Genomic DNA, 22,491 nt, shown 5'->3' with positions numbered 1-22,491 from the left:
TGCGGAGCAGGGCGAGCGAGGACGAAACGCACCCTGCATCAGCCCTGCCCAGCCCAGCTCCGCAGCGTTCGCCTCAGCATCAGCGCCGGGTTGGAGGCGCCGAGACTTGCCAGGACGGCGGCGGCTCCGTGAAAGAACAGTTTCTGAGGGGAGCGGGGAGCCGCCGGCACTGTCCCAGCCCCGGGGGCAGAGCGGGAAACCGACACCGCCCTCAGCCCGCGCTGAGGGCACCGCGGCAGAGCGCGCGCGGCGGGAGCAGGGCAGCGCGTGCCGGGGGCAGCTCTCGCGATACGCTCGGCCGGTGCCGGGCGGGGCAGGGGCGGGCACGGAGCTCTCGCGAGAGCCGGGCGCGCGGAAGCGGCGTGGCGTGCGCGGGGCTGTGTCGTGAGGGGCCGTGAGGGCCGTGCCGGCTGCTGCAGGATGCCGAGCGCTGCCGGCCGCGGGCAGGGCCAGGACCGCCGCCCGGAGAACGAGGACTCGTCGGCGGCTGATGTGGGTCTCCGCAGGGAGCGTGGCGGGCGCGCTGTCGAGGCTCTCCGGGTGGGGGAGGCTGGGCCCAGGCGGGGTTTGGCCGGCCCGGGGACACAGCTGCCTTTGGCTTTACCGTGCCGCTCCCCCCTTCGCCAGGCCCAGCCTGTGATTCCCTGAAGAGCTCTGCCCCCCCCCCAGAAACACCTGGGCTGCCCCTCCACAGTAGGGAGGGGGCTCCTGCTGGCCTGGCAGGTGCTTCTCCCTTGTACTTGAAGATCACACAGCAGTGCTGAAAGATTGTAGGCCAGTGTTTATTCAAGAAGAAAAAAGTACTAACAATGAGCATCAGTTCATTTTCTTATGAAGTAATTTTTGCTTATTATTGCATCAGCAGTAAGGAATTCCAAGTACTGGTGGCTTCCCTAAAGTTACAAATATGCCACGATTCATCAAAAGGAGACAAGCAAAGACCTTCCCCAAATAAAGTATTTAGTAGGAACTTTGGTTCACATATTGAATAAAATAAAATAAATAAACCAAGGGGTTTTTATTTGGAAATGCGTGGGTTTAGTTGGGAAAGAAGAACTGTGACATTTTTGGTGAAAATGCTGCCTTTTTCTGTGCCTTACCTGGCAGATTTTGTTAACAGTCAAGCTCCACCGGGCTGTGATGATTACATGTGATCTGCTCGTGTTTGAATATGGGAAGGAAATATTTAATGTATAGACTTACATAGGACTCAGGTCAGGAGTAGGGTCTTTGTAAAGATAATCACACTGGCTTTCTGTGTAACAAGTAATGGTCTTCATGCATGGTTGCTGTTGTTGGAATTATTTTTTTTCTTTCAGGGAACAATTCTTTTCTCTCTCTTCTGTATCTGAGTCCAAAATGCAGTTTTTAAAATATAGCTAATTATTTTGTATTCCCTCAGTTAACTTTGTGACGATTTTGTTCAGGTTTTTTGTGTATGCTTCTTTGATATGTGTTTCTCACCTCCGTTTTAGGATTATGCTAAGGAAAGATATGGAGTGTCACCAATGATACAATCCCAAGAGAAACCAGGTCAGTTGAAAAATGAAAAAAGTTTTTGCAAAAGAGATGGGGTGGGAAAGAAAAAAAAAAGAAGTTATGTGCCAAATACCTTCAGTATTTCCTTGAGAAATCTACCAAGCTTTTTTGTTCAAATGCCAGTGGAATTTTTTCCTTTTCTGGGATACACTTGGTACTTGTGAGACACTTGCATTTGGGCTCCATGTCCAGTTTTGGGCTCTACAGTGCAAGGAAGACATAAAAATTTTGGAGCCAGTCCAGTGGAGAGCTACCAGATTGCTCAGGGGACTGGAGCACAGGATCTGTGGCTTGTTCAGCTTGGAGACAAGGAAGCTGTGGGATGATCTTCTTATAGTTAAAATCTACTTAATGGGAGGGTGTAGGAAAGATAAAGCCAGGCTTTGAAGGTGTGTAGTAATTGGACTGGAGATCATAGACACGAGTCGGAACAGGAAATTGAGATTAGAGGGAAGAAAAAAAAATCATGAGTGTGGTTGCATATTGGAGCTGGCTTCCAGGTTGAGAGGAATCTCAATCTTTGCCCTTGCCTGGACCGTGCCTTACACAGCTTGTCAGTTTTGTGTCTGTCCATCACTGCAGACTTTTTTTTAATTACTAAATTATTATTATTTGTAATGTACTGAGTCCTGAGATGTCAGGTTTTTTCCGTTTTTGGAGTAAGTTCTGCTGTGACTTACTACAGCAGTGCTCTCTCTCTGAGTATGATCTCCCTGCTTATGCAGCCTTCCATTTCTCCTGTATATGAGCACCAAATCCATTAATACTGGATATTAATATTTATGGGTTTTATCAGTCATACCACTCTGAATTCAGGAAGTCCTGATTTTCTCCTGATGGGGAATTGGGATTCAGAAAAACTTAGTGGCTAGAGAACAAGCTCCCAGGCCAATATCCCAAGAAATATTAATCTTTGTATTAAATTCAGTGCATGAAATGGGAATGAGGGAAAATAACAGACTGGCTTCTTGTAAATTCTTCATAGTAAAATGTAAAACAGCAACATCATCTGTGATTAGGTGATTTTTTTTTTTTTTCCTCCTTTGAATATTTGTTTTGGTTGATCCCCCTTTAGGAAGGGAAATGCAGAATGTAGGGAAGAGGAGCAGTCAACAGAGCACTCACAGCTTGAAAGCAACTGAAGGGGAGCTTTATATAAACAATGTAATGGGGCAGAAAAATCAGCAGAGACTGCATTAACAGTCACTGTTGAATAAAATACATTCTAGCTGCTAGAGAAAGGGAACGGAGTTGAAATCACATTGGAAGCAGCCCAGCTCCTGTGTTTCCTCTCCCAGATTTGCACCCCAGAGCAAACAACTGTGTGGGGGACCCAAGCTGGCAGATTGAGAGGGCAGATCATGTCCTGCTTTCATGGGGAAATGCCAGCTGTCTCATATTCAAAAGAAACATTCAAAAGTACTGGAGAAAAAAATATGTTGAGACGGAAAATTGTGAAAGCAGCAGCAAATTATATGAAAAAGGCTTAGTGTCATATTTAGTTGTGTTGTCCCCTTGACTTTTGATCCTCGTTTAAAAAAACTTCTCAGTGTATGGACAATATTGAGTGGGTTTTCCATGGGGCTTAAAATGCAACCTACAGCACTCCTGCTATTCTGTAATTGTAGAAGGTGGTTATCCAGAACACCAAAATTGGGTAACAATAAAGAACAAAATGCATATAACAAAGAAACCGAAGATCAGCCTAGTCCCTGCCTTGAGACTAATGCACTTTTATTTACAGATTCAATAGTTTCTGCCAGGGAGAGCTCTTGCCAAAGGCTTCATGGGAGGGTGACATCATCACTTGTCATCAGTAGCTCCACTTGCCTTGGGTGTCTTGGAGTAGCTGCTGCTTGGGACAGGGGGTGGAGGGGGAAGCAGAAATGTTCCTGGCTATCTGAAGCGTATTAAATTTGGTTTTCAAGTCTGTGTGGCTACCTGCCATTTCTAAATCACAGTAACTAGTGGTGGTATGAGGTGTGCAGCCCACGCAGCTTCTGGTGACCAGAGCCGTCAGACAGCGCGGCACAACCTCAGGTGGGAGCTCAGGGGGAGCTGCTGCAGTGGTGCTGTTCAGCTCACGTGAACTACACTGTCCAGAGGACACTGGCTGGACCTGGGAACTCACACAGCTTACAGTGATCAGAACAAGTTATTCTTCCTTTCTGAGGAATAACCATATTGTCCTTTTGCCATGCTGATAGATTCTTGTTTCTCTGCAGGCAAATTAAATCTCTTTTCTCAGGTTCACAACTTTGTTTCTTCACCCTGCTCTGCTGAGCTCACACATACCTGTGCCTTCTTTCTTGGCCCACTTAAGTCCTTCTTCTGGTTATGTTGGCTGCCCTGGCTATCTGATGTTCTTGATTCTCATCATGTCAGGTTTTTAAGTCCTTCCTGCCTGCTAGTAAAACTCCATTTTTTGCCATTCCTTTTTTCTCCCTTCAGTCCCATTATCTCATCTACCCTCCCTGGAGGCTGCTTTCATCTAATACTGCTTTTGATTTTCAGGGTTTTATGTCAAACTTGCCTTCCCTTTTTCAAAATTTTCTGGTACTGTAAAGATACTGGCACTTCACAGAGGCAGCAGAAATACTGGTCATAATGTTCAAAATTCCATGATGCAGGATAAATCATCGTAGTAAACAGGCTGATGTGACAGGCAGGGAATGGGGTCTGGAGGTGAAAAAGTGTTGTTTTATGTATCCCACACAGCCTTTTGGACTTTTATCCTCTTCCCATGTTTAGAAGAGGTTAGAGTTCTGAGAGAAAAATAAGGATATTTAGTATGTTGGAAAGAAGAGTTTGGGCTATACGTTAAGGAAAAAAAAAATACAGCTTCCTCATAAACATGACTCCAAGTGGCAGTAAAGGTGAGATAGCCTGAATACTGAATTGGGGCAGAAAGCGTAATTTCACATTTACAGAGTGTTGTGTTTGAACTTTGTTTAAAATCTTTGTTCCCTTGTCTTCACTGCAACTGTAGCAAAGTTAAAAACATCTTTTATTTTTGCACTTAATTTATTGGCAAGAGGGCAGAAAATGTAAGTACAGCTTGCATTTGTGAAAGAACAAGTAGGTGATCGTCTGAGAAGTGTTGGAAGGACCTTAAAGGTGAAAGCAAGAAGTTTCATTTTTGTTATGGAAGAGATAAAAATGAACTGAAAGGAATTCAGGTGAAATGGTATACCAAGAGTGCAGAGGGAATATACAGCGCATTGGTTGGACAAGAGGAAACGAGTGACAAAGACAAATGGTTGCTTACACTCACAAATACAGACAACATTATGACCTACTGGCATTTTAGAAATGAGAGAGAAAGAAGATGAGATTTGGGAAGTGTGGGAGGAGGGAAGCAAAGTGGTGTAGTTGCTATATCCAGCTCATTGCAGTGGAGCACGTTGACAGGAACAAACGCAGTGGGCACAATGAACATCAGGAAACTCTTTTTTGACTGTGAGGGTGACCAAGGATTGGTACAGGTTTGCCCAGGAAGAGTTTCCTGTCTTGGAAATACTAAAAAACCATCAGAACATGATCTTGGGCAGCTGGCACTATGTCCCCCTGCTTGTGAATGGGGTTGGGTAGGATGACTTACAGAGGCTCCTCCTAGCCTCAGTCCATGCTGTGATTCTGTGATCTGCTACTGGAAAAAAAGGCTCTATGATGTCTTCTTGTGGATATTGTTTATTACCCTTTTTATGAAAGGTGAAATGTTTTTTAATAATTAATACAATATAACAACTTTTGTGTTAAATGTGTCTTGTTTACTCTTGGTGAAACATGAACCACTAGATATCCAAAAGACTTAAAAAAATATTTATCTAATACAAATGGTTCCTGAAACACTAAGGATGCACAAAAGGTATAACACCTCATTCTGTCTTTGTGCTTGTGCCTAGAAAATGTTTTAACGTTTGTAACAATACAGTTTCGAGTTGACTGAGGTAATTTTAACTGTCTGAATATCACTCTTGGAAATACTGAAGGTTGTGGATTGTGATGGTTGCATGTTTCCTATAGTACAACACTGTTAAAGTTTGAATATCAGTTGCTGGCAAATGATAACATCTTTATTCCTCTTTCTCCCTTCCCCCCGCACACATATACACCCTTCATGAATATATTTGAGTCAATTTCCTATCCCATTTCTCTGTGCACTTCCATTCTGTTCTGGATTTGATATGTGTCTGTGAAGAAAGAACTGCATTGCCCTGACATAAGCTAATAAAAGTTTTAAATCCCCTAAAATCCTCAGTGCAGAATAACAGGCTTGCAGGGCAAGCTGTGACTGGTATTCAGAGACAGAAGGAAGGAGTCCAGAACAGCAGATGGTAACCTGGAGTGGGCAAAAGAGTTTTTTTCCCAAAACTTTGGGAAAGTTCTGGCAGGAGAAGTTTACAGTGGAAGTATCTTAGCAAATTTAATGTTCATTTGAAACGAGGGAGAAGTCTGTGAGGAAAGAATCATACAACAGAATCATACAAGGAATAGTGGCATGCACCAGCATATTGTCAGTTCATAATGGTTGTGTACAGTTTTTAAAGTCCTGATTTATTTAAAAATATTTTCCTTGATTACTTTTTTTTCCATTAGCTATCCAAAGTCTGTCCTTTCCAAGCCATGCATTCCTGTTGTTATTTAGCTTTGTGGCTTCATTGGATTTGAAGGGTTTTAATCAGTCCTGGCTGTGACAGTGATAGTAGTGCTTGATCAGGTTGTCAAACAGATTTTCCTAAAATAAATGTTAACCATTTTACACAGTAATACTCTCGTTGTTCCAAAATGCTGTTGTTTTAATCAAAATAAAACTTCTAAAATTTATAATGCACATTTATATGTGGTTTCTTTCTGTTCTTTATTTTAAATAATAGTTATTTTATGGTTATATTCGTCCTACTTATATAAGGTAGATACAGAGAGTAGTCATGTCACCTCTGAGCCTTTGTTTTTCTGGGTTCAACATGGCAGCTTTCACCCTGCACAGTGCAGCAGGGCAGACGTCCCTTAGGCAGCAGAAATTCAGACTAGTAAGTGCAGGCAGTACACTGAAGTCCTATCAAAACCAGTGTAGTTGTGCTGGGTTCTGCCATCCATGAACTACAGTGAGTCTTGCTGTTGGTAAAGTGCAGTTTGACCTTGCTGTATAAGTCAAAAATAAGCTTGAAGTAATTTAATGCTACTGGATCAAGTACAAGTCACTAAGAAAGGAAATGGGATCTTGTGTGTTTTCAGTAAGTCAATTATGCTGTTGATACAAAAAGTCATGTTTTGGATTTATTACCAGTTTTATCAATAGCCATGATAGAAAGCGTATTTGGAGTGTAAAGTGAAAAATGTTTTGCTTTGAAAAAAACTGTTTTAAAATGTGTGGTTTTTTCTGTAATTCAGATAGAGTTTTGGTTCGCATAAAAGACTTGACAGTGGAGAAGGCTGATGAAGAGGTTTGGGTTCGTGGCAGAATTCACACCAGCAGAGCTAAAGGTGAGAGGCCTCCAGGGTTTTTGGTTTTATTTCCTCATGTCATTAGTACAACCTTAATGTTTGTTTTGGTTTCGTGACCTGTTGCTTATGTCTTGCATTCGAGAAAACTTTGCCACCTGGTTACTCAGGGTTGCCTCAATGTTACTTTGACTGGTTATTTTCTTTTTCCACCTCTCTTTTTCCCAAGAAGGAAAAGGAGATTTTGGGTTCGGCTGTGTGGAAATCAGTTATTGTAGTAAAAGTAAATTTTTGTTTTACTGTATTGCTAAATACCAGATGGACAGTTGTAAATAATAGTAATTTTAAAATGTAATTGTTCTCTTTAAGGTGTTAATAGTTGTGAGATAAAACACTTCTAAGCTTCTACACTAAAACATGCTTGTATTATAAATGTATCAGTTGTTATCATATTTCTTCTGCTCCACATGACTATTTTCACCACACCTTTTCTTTGACAGGAAACAAAAATCTGTGTTAAAATTTCAGAATTCTTACTTTCGAATACCGGTATCTATTTATATCAATTTGAACTTCAAATAAGAAGCATCATCTTTCTTTAGCAAGACAAAGGGGAAAAACTCTTTCATAGGTTCTCAGAGTGTGGGCTGTCACACTTGGCTGTCTGACAGCCATATTTCTTCCCTGGAATCAGAAGTTCCCCCTGGAGACCACGTTGCCATATGCAAACTTCAATAGACTTTGGCCTTTGCATTTGACATCAGATGCTGACAACTGTTGTGCTGGTTTCAGTTATGTTTGGCAGCTCTGTAGATATAAATAACTTGTCTTTCCAAGAACTGAAAAAAAAAGAGCATAAAGAAATTATCTTCACAAATGAAACTTAACAGTAGTCTTAAAATTGGGAATGATGCAAATTAGGGGCGAGAATCCAGTACCAAGTATCGTCAAAGATACCAGATTCATATCTCTTTTTGAGAATTCATGTTCTTAAAACATGTCCCTCTTAATGAGTAGTGTCTGTGCTGCAGTTGCTTAAGGAGCTCCAGTCAAATATATACATATGATGCATATTTTAACTTATATTAGAATCTTTAAACTTAAGGAGTTCTCAATAGTTTTGTAGTAGAAATGGAAATCTCTCTATTATTTAAAGAAATTGTCAACTCCAAAAGCTGTGAAAGCCTTGGTCATTACGACATGAAGTTGTTCAGACAGGAGACACTCCATCTGCTTTAAATGTTACTAATGTTACTGTCAGGATATGAATTAGAGTATCCTTATGGCTTTTCTTTTGCAATTATTGGAAGAGTTCAGGCTATTAACAGAATTCAGGCTATTATAGGCAGGTGTCTATGCTGACCTGGAAAGCAGTGTAAAGTTCTATGATTGTTGATTGCTGTCTTTGTATGACATTGGTTCATGGTATCTTGCATGATATATACGTTTACTTCAAACACAGTAACATCTCTGTAACAAGGCAGTATTAACTTAAAAGAAGCTGTTGTAATCCTTCACTTTGACCTCACTATTGTTTTTGATGAAACAACACTGCTTATTTTCAAAACTCTTTAACACAACCTGAGGAATGAAAGCAGAAGGAGTTGATCATGGGCATGAATGTCCTGAATTTATTGATGGTGTCTCTTGTTACCTCTTGGTCTGACAACACAGAACAGTTCTGACATTCAGGGAGCACTGCTAGGGAATGCCATATGCTTGTTTACTTAAGCTTTGGGGAAAGAATCTTACAAGAAAAGCAAATGTTTAAGAGTAAAAAGTAATCTTAGCATTTCCCACACACAACGTGGCACTATTCCTACTGCTGTGGAAAGGAAAGCCTTGCAGGAAACAGGAGAATCTTTCACAAAAACAAGCTTTAGTTTTTCTCAGAAACTTGAGTTTGACTCCTAAATAACCAATGTAGCCTTTATTTAACCCTGTCTGGTTCTGACCAATAAACCAAAAAAAATTAATGGGAACAACTGCATATTCCAGCTGTCTCATATAGCAAGTCACTCATGGAGTCTGATGGAAATTAACTGAAGGATGTGTAAAGAATGGGGTGTTGGGAAATTCTGTGTGTTGTACCAGAATTAAAAGTGCACAGGGCCCTGTGGCTTGTATCATAGATTGAATAAATGTTATTTCTGGACTTATTTTAAAGCCAGCCTAATCTACTGATCACATTTATCATTGAAAAGCCCTTGGGAAGTTGTCTGGGTTTGGCCAGGCAGCTGGGGCTTGTGCAGAATGTTAGACCTGAACTAGATTTTGGGTTATGAATGCATAGGTCTATAAAACATCTGAAAATAAGAATTCCTTCAAGATAAATTTAAATACTGGGCCAAGTTTTATAATAAACTGTGTAAAGTCTTCTCTTTGCTGGCAAATGTATGTAACCATCATTTAATTTATATGACCAAAATTTTTTCCTCTTTATACACATTACTTCCTTATATCCTTTTCTTTCATAAGGTTTTGTGTGATTTGGTACTTTTATCCAAGACGAATGATTGATTACTGGTTGGTCTGTGTGCTTACTTTTGATGGAATTCTCCTTTCCGTGTCTTCTCTTACTTGTTCAGGGTCTGGACATTCTATGCATTATATTGTGTCAGATAATTTTAACCAAATTTCTCTTGAAACTTTTCATCTTTTAGGCATTCTTGTGGGACATGAAATTGTTTTTTTTTATAGGAACTTAGTGTAGTTTACTTTTGAATGTGACTCAAGTTGGTGCTGTACTTTTTGCCTAAACACCACATAAATATTTGGAAACACATGGAGAAGATCCCATCGTCCAAATTTTTTCTCACCCAGATGCTTCCTTTTTCCCATCTCTTGATCTGGAAAGGCTTCTAAGCGTGAGTTAGATTTGATTATGGCTGGTCTTTTTGATACTTTATTTTGAATGGCTTCAGCTCTCTCAGGAAAAGTTCCCATCCCTCTTTTAATCTTTGTGACTGTGATATTTTAGCCAGTCCTGAGTGAAGTCCATTTGATCACTTATCTTCTGTGTGATTAGAAGTGTTTGCGTCCTGCGAAACATACTCTTCCTTCATGAAAACAGCTACTGTTACTCATGGCAAACACATTTGAGTCCTTTTATAATGCAGATATTGATCAGACTTCCAGTGTTTGGGATTGAGTACAACTGCCAGACTTTTGGATGAGGATCTGAGCAAGCTGGTCTTGGTGAAGATGTCCCTGCTCATCGCCGGGGGGTTGGACTCAATGGCCTTTAAAGGTCTCTTCCAACCCAAACTATTCTATGATCCTATGACAGCAGGTCCCTTCATTATTTCACTGTTTTATAGCTGAGAGACGTCGTAGCAGTCTTCAACAGTGCGTTTTTTGTTTGAACACCTAGTACATCATTGCTGAAACTTTGATCATATTTTGCTAAATTGTTTGTCACTAAACTCATGGAGACAAATACTATCTTCTAGGAAATACTGTATCCAACAGCTCTGTAAGAAATACTGAGATGTCAAAGATGTGAGATATGACTGCCTTATCTGAAGAAACTCAGCATATCATGTCCTGTGGAAAAATTGTCCTTTCTTTGTTGACTTGCTGGATCTGAAACACAGCCTGTATTTTTCTAATTTAAATCTGTTGTTTAATGTTTGCCTGCAAAAAATGCATGCATCTGTACCATATTGGATATTGCAGCCTCTGGAATGCAGAAATAGTTGTACTCTGAAAATATGTAATTAATCTCGTTGCATTGTTGTTTGTCGTAGGACAAGATTAGTTTTTTCCAATAATTATAATTAATATTTAATAACATTTTGTACTAGTTTCCCATGTTTGCTTTTATTTCCATGAGATTGTGTGTCAAGGGTTCTGCATTTATTTTCTGATACTCTTGAATTATCTGTAGCTATGTGTCAGGAATGGTAATCTGCATAATTACAAACTGCAGAAAACTGCAACTGGCTTTTTAGTGTCAGTTTTCAAGTTAGGCATGTGTTGGCTTATTGGTTTAGAGTTTGAGTCAACAACAGGGAAGTAACTGTTAATAACAAAACTTCTGGCTTCTTCCTATTCTCACCATTTCAATGGAAATGTTATGACATTCTGAGTCAGAACTTGGAGTTAAAGTGATCATGGTGCCTTTTTCAGATACTGGTACACCAGTGAAATGTTTGTTGCTAATTTTTGTCTAGGAAGAAGCATTTAAAATCACCATATTTCCTTAAAACTAAGTTAAGGAATAAATTAGAGATGTGAGAAGAGATATGAAATGATTGTAACTGTCAGCTAAACAGATTAGAAAGAGCTTTGTTGACTTGGAAATACCCATTTTAAAAGTCAACAAAATGCACTAAGTTCTTTGTACATTATTACTAATTCCTATTAACTTCTTTTTCCCTAAGCTGTTCATGAATAAATTGCTCTTACAGGAATTTTTAATTGGGTCTTTTAGGTTCTTGTCATTCACTAGAATCAATACTCCTTTTGTTCCCCTTCATTCTGAGTGTGTGGTGTATTACAGAATGAACATTGTTGGTTTAGTCCTTGTGGTGCAAAATCAAGCCCATTTCTCTCAGAGAAACTTTGTAAAGTGAACTCTGCAGCTTTGATTTGAGAAGATGAGAAAAAACATCTTTAAAAATAATTTAGACTTGAAGTTGTTGTGAGCAAAGAAACAAGGAAAAGTATGATACATTTCTTGCAGTTGAAGAAAAAGATACTTTAAAAGTTATGATTTGTTGTTTTTCTTTTGTCTAAATACTCTTTATCTTGGAAGGCTTACTGTTATTTTTAGAAAATGTCCATTCAAGTGTTTATAGATGTAAGGCATGATTATTTAATTTATCTCAGTGTTTGTGTGTGTGTGTACATGTACAGCTGAGGAGTTAGAAGCAGCTTTATGGAGGGGGGGCAGCGATGAATGAGAGAGAGACGCACATTCTTAAGAGCTCAGTTTATATTTAAGCAGTAAAGTATTTTTTCTCATTCACAAAGACCTCGAGTAACTTGTCCTTAATACACCTGTGTTGTTTCTCTTTGTATTCAGGGAAGCAGTGTTTCTTAGTCCTGCGTCAGCAGCAGTTTAATATCCAGGCTCTTGTGGCTGTGGGACAGCATGCAAGCAAGCAGATGGTAAAGTTTGCTGCCAAGTAAGTAAGCAATTATATCCTGTTGTCAGAGTAAACAATGGTGGGAACCAGGACTCCCAGGGGTTGGGACCATTTTCACACATTAACATCAATGCTTCGTTTGTTTTAAAATGTAGTTATTTAAATTGTCAGCTCTCTATTGCATTGAATACATTATACTGACAAAAGATAAAATAGAGAACAGGCTTGAAATTCATTCTGAACTGCTGAAGCAGCATTCTCTTGCCATAGACAACCTACATTTTCTTCCAAGCTGGCTAACAAAAAGTCTGGCAAGCTGAGCTTAGTGGGACACTTCATTTGGTGTGTGGTGGTGGTGTGTGTCTGCACATGTTCAGGGTTTTTCTTCTACCAGACATATACAGTGTAGTAATACATTTTATGCTTAGAACTGATGTGAAGAAGTCCCATATTGCAAGTGGCTTACTGAGTTGAAGACATTAAAAGTAGCTTCTGTGCACTGGGTTACACTTATCTACACCTTATTTTTGGCACTAGAATGTTAATTTTAATTTTTAAAAAATGTGGCAGGGGTTATAGACTTGCCAGTTGAAAAACTGTTTGTTGAAGCAAGTTGAATTCAATTATTTGGTTTGTTTTGTTCCTAAAGATAAAGAATTACTTTTCCCTTCTACTTGCCCCAAGATTGTGCTTTCAGGTTGTCCTGTAATAAATGTGCTTGTGTGACAAATGTGCTTTATAGTAGAGCTTTTAATCATGTGTATCTACTTGTTCACAAATAGAAATGTGGATCAATTCTGTGCAGTTTATTCGGTGCAGAATATGTTTAACATGTGGCACTTGAGTTGCTTCTGTGTAGTTCTTGGCACTACTCTCATGCCTGGGAAGGGAGCCCCCACTAATTAGCTGCAAAAGTGCTACAGCCTTCAACCTTCAATATGTCAGGGAGGGGAAGGATTCATTATAGTAGAGACTTCCAGAAGCCAAGTTAAGAAGGTTGGGATAATGCTTCTGCTTATGGGGTTCAAGGCAACGGGAAAACAGAACCAGCAGTGTTTGTTGTTTGGCGGTGCTCAGTGCTGGCAGTGCCAGTGTGAAACATGCTGTTCACAGGTGTTTATGAGCCAAAGTGAAGTGTTCTGTTTCTTCATGAAATGATTTGTACTCTCCAGCGCTTGGAATCTTTGAAAAGAATTAAGTGTATAATGTACTTGTTCCCTAATTCATCTCCCTCTAAACTCCCAACAGTCTGCCTGTACTCCCTCAAAAAACTTGTGCTACAGAACAGTGGAACAATTCTTAGAGTTGTGATGCACGCTCTTCTATTCTCCAGCTCTCTCCAATATATCTCTCTTTTTTCGTTTTCTTCATGGTTCTTTCCTCCACAGCTGAATTTCTTACACTTCATGATTGGTAGATCTCTTAGTGGTTAGGAGTTCATGAGACAGAAGTTGATCTTTACTCTTTTTTTCCATATGCTGACTGCCACTTGTAAACCTGCTGTGGTTTTTTATAATTCACTGATCTTTTTTTTACTCAATTCGTTTTCTGCCAGATTAGTGATTTAAATTAGGTCATGGAGGTCCAGAACTAAAAAGGAGTGGTAAATGGTAGAAGAGGATATCTGGAAAGAGTAGAGGATAAAGCTCCTTTCTCTCTGGCAGCAGTGACCTGTTAAACCAGGCAGAACCTCATCCTTAGGTTCTTCCCAACTCCCTGTCATCTCCCCACTTTTCTTGATGAGGCAGACCTGAATTCCTCAGAATAGCCAGACTGATGATATTTATAGTGTTTTGAATTTTCGTTCTGCTTCTTTTTTGGGATAGCATTTGCTAGCTGAGTCCTGGTACTTCAGCCTCACTTGCTTTGTAGCATTTGTGTTTTCCTTATTATTTGTGTGTCTGAAATACTTGCATGCTCATCATCATGTTCTCTGAATGGTGTAACTGTCTCTGTTACAGCCTTCTGGATTTTCTTTTGGGGGTTTGCTTTTGGTTTTTATAACACCAGTAGTGCAGCCATCTTCTCAGGATTCCTTCCACCAACAAACCTATTTTATTAATATCCTGCCATGCTCTCACTTTTTCCAGCGTTTCATCTCCTACAATTCTGTCTGCTGTTGTCACTGCAGCTGCCTCTTGTCCTTCAGAGGCTGCTGCTGTTCCTGACTCATGAGTGCACGTGGGGTCACTGTGTCAGCAGCACCTGAAGCAGAGTCCCAGTACGTGCCTGTCCTCAGTCACTTTCCTGCCTCGGTTCACCTGCTTTGGAATGATCCCGTTATTTCTAGCAGATGAGGTTGGGCTTAGATGTCTAAAAATAACTGTTTTCACTGCCTTTCTCAGTGTCTTTTTTTATCATCTCATTTCCTACACGTTAAATGAGGAAATACACATTTATTGAAGAAGACATTTAGCTTAAATATCTTAAATTTCAATTAAATTTTTAAATGTTTTCACTGATAGTACATAAACTATATTTTCCACATGCTATTTTCTCATCTTTTCATACTGTGTCCACAGCTTTTTTTAGAATGTTTTGTGAAATTCTGGATCTTGAATTTTTAATGTCAGTTGATTAAATAATGAGCATTTTTTTGGTACAGATTTTCATAAATGATAAACAAACCAGTTCCTCTTGTAGATATTGGCACATGGAAACCAAGAACTTTCATAATGTTCTGTGGTCAACAACATTCATAGAATAATTACTTCCATTATCATTAGAATGTGAGTTCTTTATAGTGAAAGATACTTTATAGTGGTTTAACTCAGGCTTATAAAGAAATTTCTTTGAGTTTAACCCTGGAAAGTTTCTAGTTGAACTTGCAAAACAAACATAGCACAGAGCCAGTTGAGATACTGGATTGGCAGCTGTGGAACTGTTCTTCTGTCTTTTATCAGAAAAAAATAATTCAGCCCAGTCCTGCAAGGGATGCTGCAGAAGAGAAACAGTTAACTGTCTCTTTTAGACAGCAGAGGTGCCAGTTAGTAATTTTTCTTAGTAATTTATCAACCTGCTTTTTTCCATCAAGCATTGGGTGTGGCTGGTTTTGGTTTTCTTTCTCCTTTTCAACATCAGCACTGAGCCTTTCCCGCCACCCCACTGCCAGAGCTGATAGAGCACTTGGGAGAGGTGGTTAACAGATTCTAATTTAGCTGCTCAAAAAATTTGCCCCTGCAAAGGAAGTAACTTGATGGCTCTTCATAGTAGACTAGAGAGTAAAAATGCAGGAAAGAGATTAAAATGGGGAGGGAAAAAAATTATTAACTTGTATGAAAATAATTCCAATGTAGAAAAATATATGTAGTTCTTTAGCTAGATAAATTGGTAATACCAGGAAAACTGCTGGATATTGCAAAATATTTTCTTATCCAGTTCTGTTTAATTTTTATATCAGAGGACTGGAAGAAAATGTCAAATTGTTGCTAAATTTTCTGGTGACACAGAAATTGGACTGGTAAATAGGGATTCAGGAGTGTATAGTAAGCAGTGTTCTTTTAGAATAATCACTTCAATGTTCTTCAGTGTGAATTTGTACCTTTGTGATCATTTGGTCAGATTTTGTGTGTGCTCAGAATTAAAAAATACAAAAATGTACAGAGAGAAATGTGAGATTGGGATAGATAACTGACATGACAGGAGCCTATGCAGTTCTCTGAGTTTTGGAAAAGAGGAATAAAATGCCATTAATATAACATGTGCCTGGTTTTAGGCAATTCTGGAGTATTTTGTCCACTTTTGTTGTTTTTCTGTCTGAATACATGTCAAATTGGAAAAGGTTGATGGTGAAGTTGCAAGATGAAATGATACATGGTCAGGCAAATCTACCTTCTGTGAGACTAAAGAAAACTCTGTTCTCTCCTAGAGAAGCTAATAAATAATTTAAATCCCAGTCTGATGGTGCCTATGCAGGAAGATTTTCTGCCAGTGGGGTTCTTTACATTGCAGATACAAAGGTATGACAGGATGCAATAAACAGAGGATGAAGTTAGGGGAATTTAGAAGGAAAATAAAGTGTAGGTTTTTTTGTGAAGATTATTAAAAATACATTGTGGATTTTGTTACTTAAAATCTTTAAAAGCAATTTGGCTTCTTTTTTTCCCAGAAGATATCTGGGTTTAACCAAGTGTTAGAATGTTGGTATAGGAAACTGATCATGTATTTTTAGGATGAAGAGAATAAGAATAGGTGTTTGCCTGGCTTTCTTGTATACAATGTCAGTTAATTTCCTTTTAGGGGCTCCGTGCATACTTGCTATATTTGTGCAGACAGGATTACAGTTGCTCTTGTTGAGTATAAAATGTTTATGTTCTTAATTACTTACAAAATGCACTCATTTTTTGAAAGTAAACCAATGCCTTCACTTTCACTGGCATTCAGATAAAGGATCATTGATCGTTATGTTTTATTACAGTTATTTAATATTTTTAATACTGTATTAATATAATTTATGCAGTCTGCTTACAGAAAGGTGTTGAAGAAAAAACCAAGAAGATGCCACAATAAGTATAGATGCTATAGAAGAAGTAAAACATTTTCTATTTAGAGTCTATAAATAATCAAGTTTCTTCCTATTCTTCAGACTTTTGACCAAGAAAGTGTTGATTGTGATTCACTTTGGGAGGCCAGCGTAGGGTTCAGCTTGCAACATGAAGCTGTTGATGAAAGATGTTGTCATAAAATCTACAAAAATGCAATCCTGTGGTTAAAAGAGAAAGTCTTGGCTAATAGACATGCAGCTAATTAAGAGGGACATAAGGCATCTAGTGGACACTTCAGTAAATATAATGTTGATTTTTTTGAATGTTACACATAAAGTAGTTTTTTATACAGGAAAATTTTTTATTGTTGGATTTTATGAATCTATATACTAAAATAGTTTCTTCTTGGATTAAACAATGTAAAGATGTCATCTGTCTTTTCTTAATGCCTTATGCATCCTAATTTAGTTTCTACTCTGTGGTAATATTAATTACAGTTATAAATGTTATCCTTAATGGAAATGGTGGTACTTTGCCTTGTTTTTCTGCTACTTGTTCACTTTTATTGGTGTTTGGGGGATTTTTGTTACCCAGGGGAATTTTATCAAAAATCACCCAGATTACTTATTCCTGCTGCTGTGGCGAATGTTTTGCTGTAGTTACTGGCATTTTGTTAAAACGTCTTGTTTCTTGTTGTGACTTGAACTGAAAATGCTATTTCAGTTACATCCTAGGAACTACCTGTTGGGGTCAAAGCAGGACCTTCTAGGTTTCTGTAGTTTATGTTTGATGCAGTGTTAGGCACTTCAGACACTTCCAGCTCTAGGTCTTGCTGAGCATGATTCAAACAGAACTCAAAACACAAGCTTTTATTTCCATACCAGATTAAATGTGGAGTTTAAATGAGGAAAAGCACATTTTTTAATTATCAAATGAAAGTTTAGAGGAGATGAGGGATGTTTATAAATATAAAGATGGTCACACGCAGTGGGAACCTTCCTAGTGCTTTTGTGTGCCCAGGCAATTACTTGAATATTTGGTTACAGGGACCTACACAGTTAGGAACTCAGTTAAAATACATCTTAAAATGATGGCAAATGTGATGACTAAGGAATGCTACATTTTTAAATATGTTCCAGATCAAGAAACATGTTTTATTTGCAACTCCAGCATAGAGATGGAGAGAAAGCTCATTTTATCCTACGCGTGAAGTTTTAAAGTTGTTATGCAAGTTTGCAAAGCAATATTGCAGTTACAGTGATGTAAAAGTCAGTTTCTTCCTGTATTTTTCATCTGATACCATTTTGCATGTCTTGAATTCCTTGCATGTTCTGATCAGAGCTCTGTACAGACTTCACTAGCACTTCTTCTTCACGGGTCCACCAATCTAATTGTGAATCCATCATACAACACATTTATATTTAACTTTATTTTGTTTTTCACTGTGCAAGGAGTTTCCTTCGATAAGTTTGAAACATTATTTGCCGTTATTAGTGAGAGGGCTTTTATTCAGGAGAATAGAAACTGGTATTTTCAGTGAAGACACTGCTAGTCGTCATTAGTGGTGTTTTCTGAACATTTGTCAAAATCTTGACATGGAAAAGGAAGTGGGAAAAACAGATAGAGGAGAACTGTTTAGGGAAAAAAAGTTCACATAAGAGTAAAACTTTAATTCTTTTAAACATTCACAAATTTGAAAAGCAAAAGGAATTTATAGTTGTACTTAATTCTGGTTTAGCATGATATATTCTCATAGATGATCATGTTCTCTTGCATCCAAAGTGCTGTATTGGTTCCACAGTCTTTTTAAGGACTTCTAAACGGAATCATTTGTTACAGAAAGTACTTGGAAGCACTTGGTGTCATTTCAGTTCTCCTTTCTCATATTTGTTGCCTCTGCTAAAATAATGGAGACGGAGGCTCACCCATAACTAAGTGGATTCTTATTTAAAGCTTGCTCTCAACCTCTGCTTTGTACAAATTTAGTTGTGATTTGAGCAACTGTAGCTCTTCTAAAGTGTAAATGCACCAGAAGAACACACTGTTCACCAATTTAATGCAGTATATGGAATTACCTAATGGTTAAGTAAGTCAAGCATATGAAGCACCTTGGTCTGTATTAACTTTAGAGCAGCTAATAAGTTCTACCACCTGAAAATATTACCATCAAAAAATAGCATAATCAGTTAAAATACTCAAATTTGGCTTTTTATTTTTTAGTTAATTGGAATTTACTTATAGTACCACTGTTAGGTTTTGAGAATTTGATGCTTGAATGTTCTACTGTTACTTTAATATCATCAGATTTTTCAAGATTTTTACTGCCAAGTTAAAAAAGCGCTGGCTTTTTAAAGTTGAGGGTTGTTAATGGCTCTTTGCTTTGCTGTTTTCAGCAATGGCTAACTTGTCTGATGACATCCTCACTCACCTCTTATTATTTGCAGTTAAACTGTGGACCTGATACTTTCCTGCTGTCTAAGGGCTTAGGTGGTCAAGTGATGTACAGAAAGTGCTTTTCAGCTTTCTCAAGAAGGCCTCACAAGTGAAAGATTGGTTGTAACATTAGTTTTCCTAAAAAGTAACATTTTTAGATATTTGGCCTCTTGTAAGCTAAAAGAGAGACAGAGTGAAAATATATTTCCAGTGAGGGTGAGATTATCTGTAGAAAAGTGCTGGTTTGAAGTCCAGTACCTTAAATGTGTAAATAAAAACTGCTCATCCAAATTCTTTTCTCACCTCTGACTCTTGGGCCTTTTGTTACTGTTTGCTTATAGCACACATACTTTATATCATATCTTTGGAAGACTTTCAGGATGGTGTGTGGTGTTTTAATGTACTATTAGTGACTGTTGGTGGAGAGCAATTAGGATGTCCCCTGTCACAGAGAAATTACTGTGGAGCATCTTGCATCTTTCAGTAACAAGTCATGTAGTTTAAACAAGCTGAATCAGTTTTGATTTTCCCCTTCATTTCTAGGCCTTCCCTTCAGTTTGTTGTTGTGCTGGTGAAGACACATCTTGCAGATAATTGCATCAGCTGACACATGGAAGAGTGTCTGTGGCCTACAAAAAGGGCTCTGTCACTTGTCAGTTTATGTATAAACACAGACACACACAGAGAATGGGCAAGCACTGAACTTAATCATAATTCTTTCCCTCACAAGTTTTCCATCCCAGTTTGAATTTATTCTGGGGATATTTTACCAAACTCCTTCATTATTCAGTTATTAGATTTAAAAGTAACTCCAGATCCTTAGTTCTGTTCTGTTGTTCAGCAGTCCATACAGTAGGTGAATGTCCTGGTGCTCAGTGTGATGTGCTGCAGTGTGCAATGGAACTTACTGAGTCTTCTGCCCTCTCTTTATTGCTAGCATCACCAAAGAGAGCATTGTGGACATAGAAGGCGTTGTGAGGAAAGCATATCAGAAAATCGGAAGTTGTACTCAGCAAGACGTTGAGCTTCATGTTCAAAGGGTAAATTTCTGAGCAAATGGAGCACTGGTTAATTGTTTGATAGATTATCTGTTGAGACTGTCTGTCTGTCTACACATATGAACTTTGTCAGTAAGGAATCCCATGCCAGAGAAATAAACTGCTTTAAACTACAAATTTCAGCATATCATATGTAAAAATTAAACACTTCTGGTTTTTAAATATTTGGAGTTTATATTTTCCTATTTTTATCTGCCATTTGAATTACGAAAATAAAGTATCTCACTAGAACAATTTGGCTCGGAAAGCTTGTAATTCTAGTTTTTGATTCTTAACTGCAGCAGATACTGGAATAAAATGTGCTGCTTTTTAAGTGCAAGTCAGAAGTTTCTTCTTTATCAGAGTTACAATCTTCCCCTCAATACAATGGACTGGAATACATAATTCTCACAGAAATAAACTCTCACTGGCTTACTTGGAAGCTTTTGAAATCTAAAGTTCCTGGAGCTTGTGCTGTAGGGGTGGAGGAAGTGTAACTTTATAATTTGTTTAAATAGAAAGCATATTTAAACCTTTATGTAATATCCTTTTTTTTGTAAAGGTTTTTGACTAAACTGTATGCTTACAATACAGCTGAAACCCAGTCGCCTCAGGAGGAGAGCACAATGGCTATTATGGCAGTGTGATAAATTTTAGCTAACAGCATTGGGGAAAACCTGCAGATTTTGAATAAAAATTTTTTAATATGTGTGCAGATTATCCTATGCTTGATTTTTCTGAAAGAACATCAAATTCACTGCTGCTCTATGAGCAATACTAGACTGTAAGGCACAGCAAGGTAGTTTTCATTCTCTGATTGTATTTTAGGTATCTCATAAATTTTTGAATCTGAAACAGCTCTTTCAGCTATATTCAGATGATAAGTAAATAATACATTAACAAGGAGAAGAATGAGAGGATCTTGCTGGAACCAGAACCTAAAACTCAGTGAAATTTGGTATATTCGGAGCTGGCATTCAAAAGGCTTGTCCCTCAGGCTCAATTGAACTTGCTCAATTTGGTGCTTCCCAGAAGAAAAAAAAATATACTTTAAATCTTTCAAAGGGAAAGCAAGAACTAAGCACTTCAGTATTGTCAAGAGAATGCACCATGTATCTCAAGTACTGGAATAAAATCACAGCCTTAGAGCAAGCAGCCTATGCAAACGGTGTTTCAAGTCTCTGCTAGAAATATCCTTCTGTAAATCACACCTCCTTTTGAGCAGAACCCCATGCTATTTCTGTTCTTTCTCAATTTCAGATCTATGTGATCAGCTCAGCTGAACCCCGACTGCCCTTACAGCTGGATGATGCTGTTCGACCAGAAGTGGAAGGAGAGGAGGTGAAAACTTTGCATCCTCAAATGCTTTTTATTGTCTTTGTAGCTGAACAAAAGCACGAAAGCCAGGCAACTTCCTTAATGCGGTGATTCTGGGGGTTTGTTAGGCTTGCATTTTACTTCCTTTGTGCTATCCAGAAGCGTGTTCAACATCTCTATAGCTTTGATGTCTGCTGAACTGCAGTAGAAGGTCAAAACCAGAGACTTTCCAGTCTTCTGTGTGTCTGCTGCATCCTCATAGTTGGGTTCTGCCTCTGACCTGTGGGGGAAGTTACACCTTAAACTTCGCTATGCTGCCAGTTTGCTGTATGTTCTCTCTAGAATGATATAGAAGTTCTGCTGAACACAGAATTAACCTTTGGTTTTTAGCCAGAGGGTGGTTTTTGTTTTGTTGAAGTTTTGGTTTTGTTTATTTTTTGGATGTATGTGTAATCACCATGTGCTTTTGCACAGGATGGAAGAGCTACTGTAAACCAAGATACAAGACTGGACAACAGAATCATTGATCTGAGGGTAAGGAACATGCAGTGTTTCAGGCTTGGCTTCAAGTGTTTATTCTTCATATTTCTAATCCATGAAGCAACAAAAGTAATGGATTTAATGGAATTGTATTGTTGGCCAGAAGAAAAATAAACGTGTTTTGTGGTTTTGCGTGGTATTATGAAAGCACAGGATTTTTTGAATCCTAAATGTTCACCTTTGCTGACATTAATTAAAGAGCATATATTGGTAGTTCAAAGGCAAGCACTGATGATTTGACATGTGGCCATGTATATCCGGGCTTTTATCTGCAAAAGTCAAAGGTGACTGAATAGGGACAATTTAGAGACGTTTTTTCTCAGATGTAGTTTTTGTTATCCAAAGCCTGTAAAGAGCTCGGTTTTGAAGTATAAGATGGAAGTTCTGAGTTCTAATGGGCAGTTGAGGTGCTGTAGTGCATGTCTTGACAGAGAAATTGTACCAGGCCACGGTACCAATCTCATTCTCTTTGTTTCTTCCACAGCAGTCATGTATTTTCCTTTTTTTTACCTGAAACACCTTTCTTTATCCAGGTCATAGAGACCCAGCCTTCTGTGACCTTCACAGACCTCCCAAATATTTACCATTTCTGATCAGCAGCAA

The 22,491-nt window shown here is 38.6% G+C and overlaps 1 protein-coding gene across 1 annotated transcript in view; it reads left to right on the top strand.

Moving 5' to 3' along the window:
• Positions 1 to 350: 350 nt before the first annotated feature.
• Positions 351 to 22,491, top strand: part of DARS1 (aspartyl-tRNA synthetase 1) — a 37,092-nt gene continuing 14,951 nt past the window's right edge. The window contains exons 1-7 of the mRNA XM_069021258.1: positions 351 to 492; positions 1,476 to 1,533; positions 6,934 to 7,026; positions 12,014 to 12,116; positions 19,932 to 20,034; positions 21,292 to 21,372; positions 21,823 to 21,882. Coding sequence (XP_068877359.1) covers positions 421 to 492; positions 1,476 to 1,533; positions 6,934 to 7,026; positions 12,014 to 12,116; positions 19,932 to 20,034; positions 21,292 to 21,372; positions 21,823 to 21,882 — 570 coding nt within the window. The 5' untranslated portion in view covers positions 351 to 420. The remainder of the gene's footprint in view (positions 493 to 1,475; positions 1,534 to 6,933; positions 7,027 to 12,013; positions 12,117 to 19,931; positions 20,035 to 21,291; positions 21,373 to 21,822; positions 21,883 to 22,491) is intronic.

The sequence above is a fragment of the Aphelocoma coerulescens genome, chromosome 7 (genome assembly GCF_041296385.1).
Source record: "Aphelocoma coerulescens isolate FSJ_1873_10779 chromosome 7, UR_Acoe_1.0, whole genome shotgun sequence".
NCBI lineage: Eukaryota > Metazoa > Chordata > Aves > Passeriformes > Corvidae > Aphelocoma > Aphelocoma coerulescens.
This window is presented reverse-complemented; position numbering and strand designations above follow the sequence as displayed.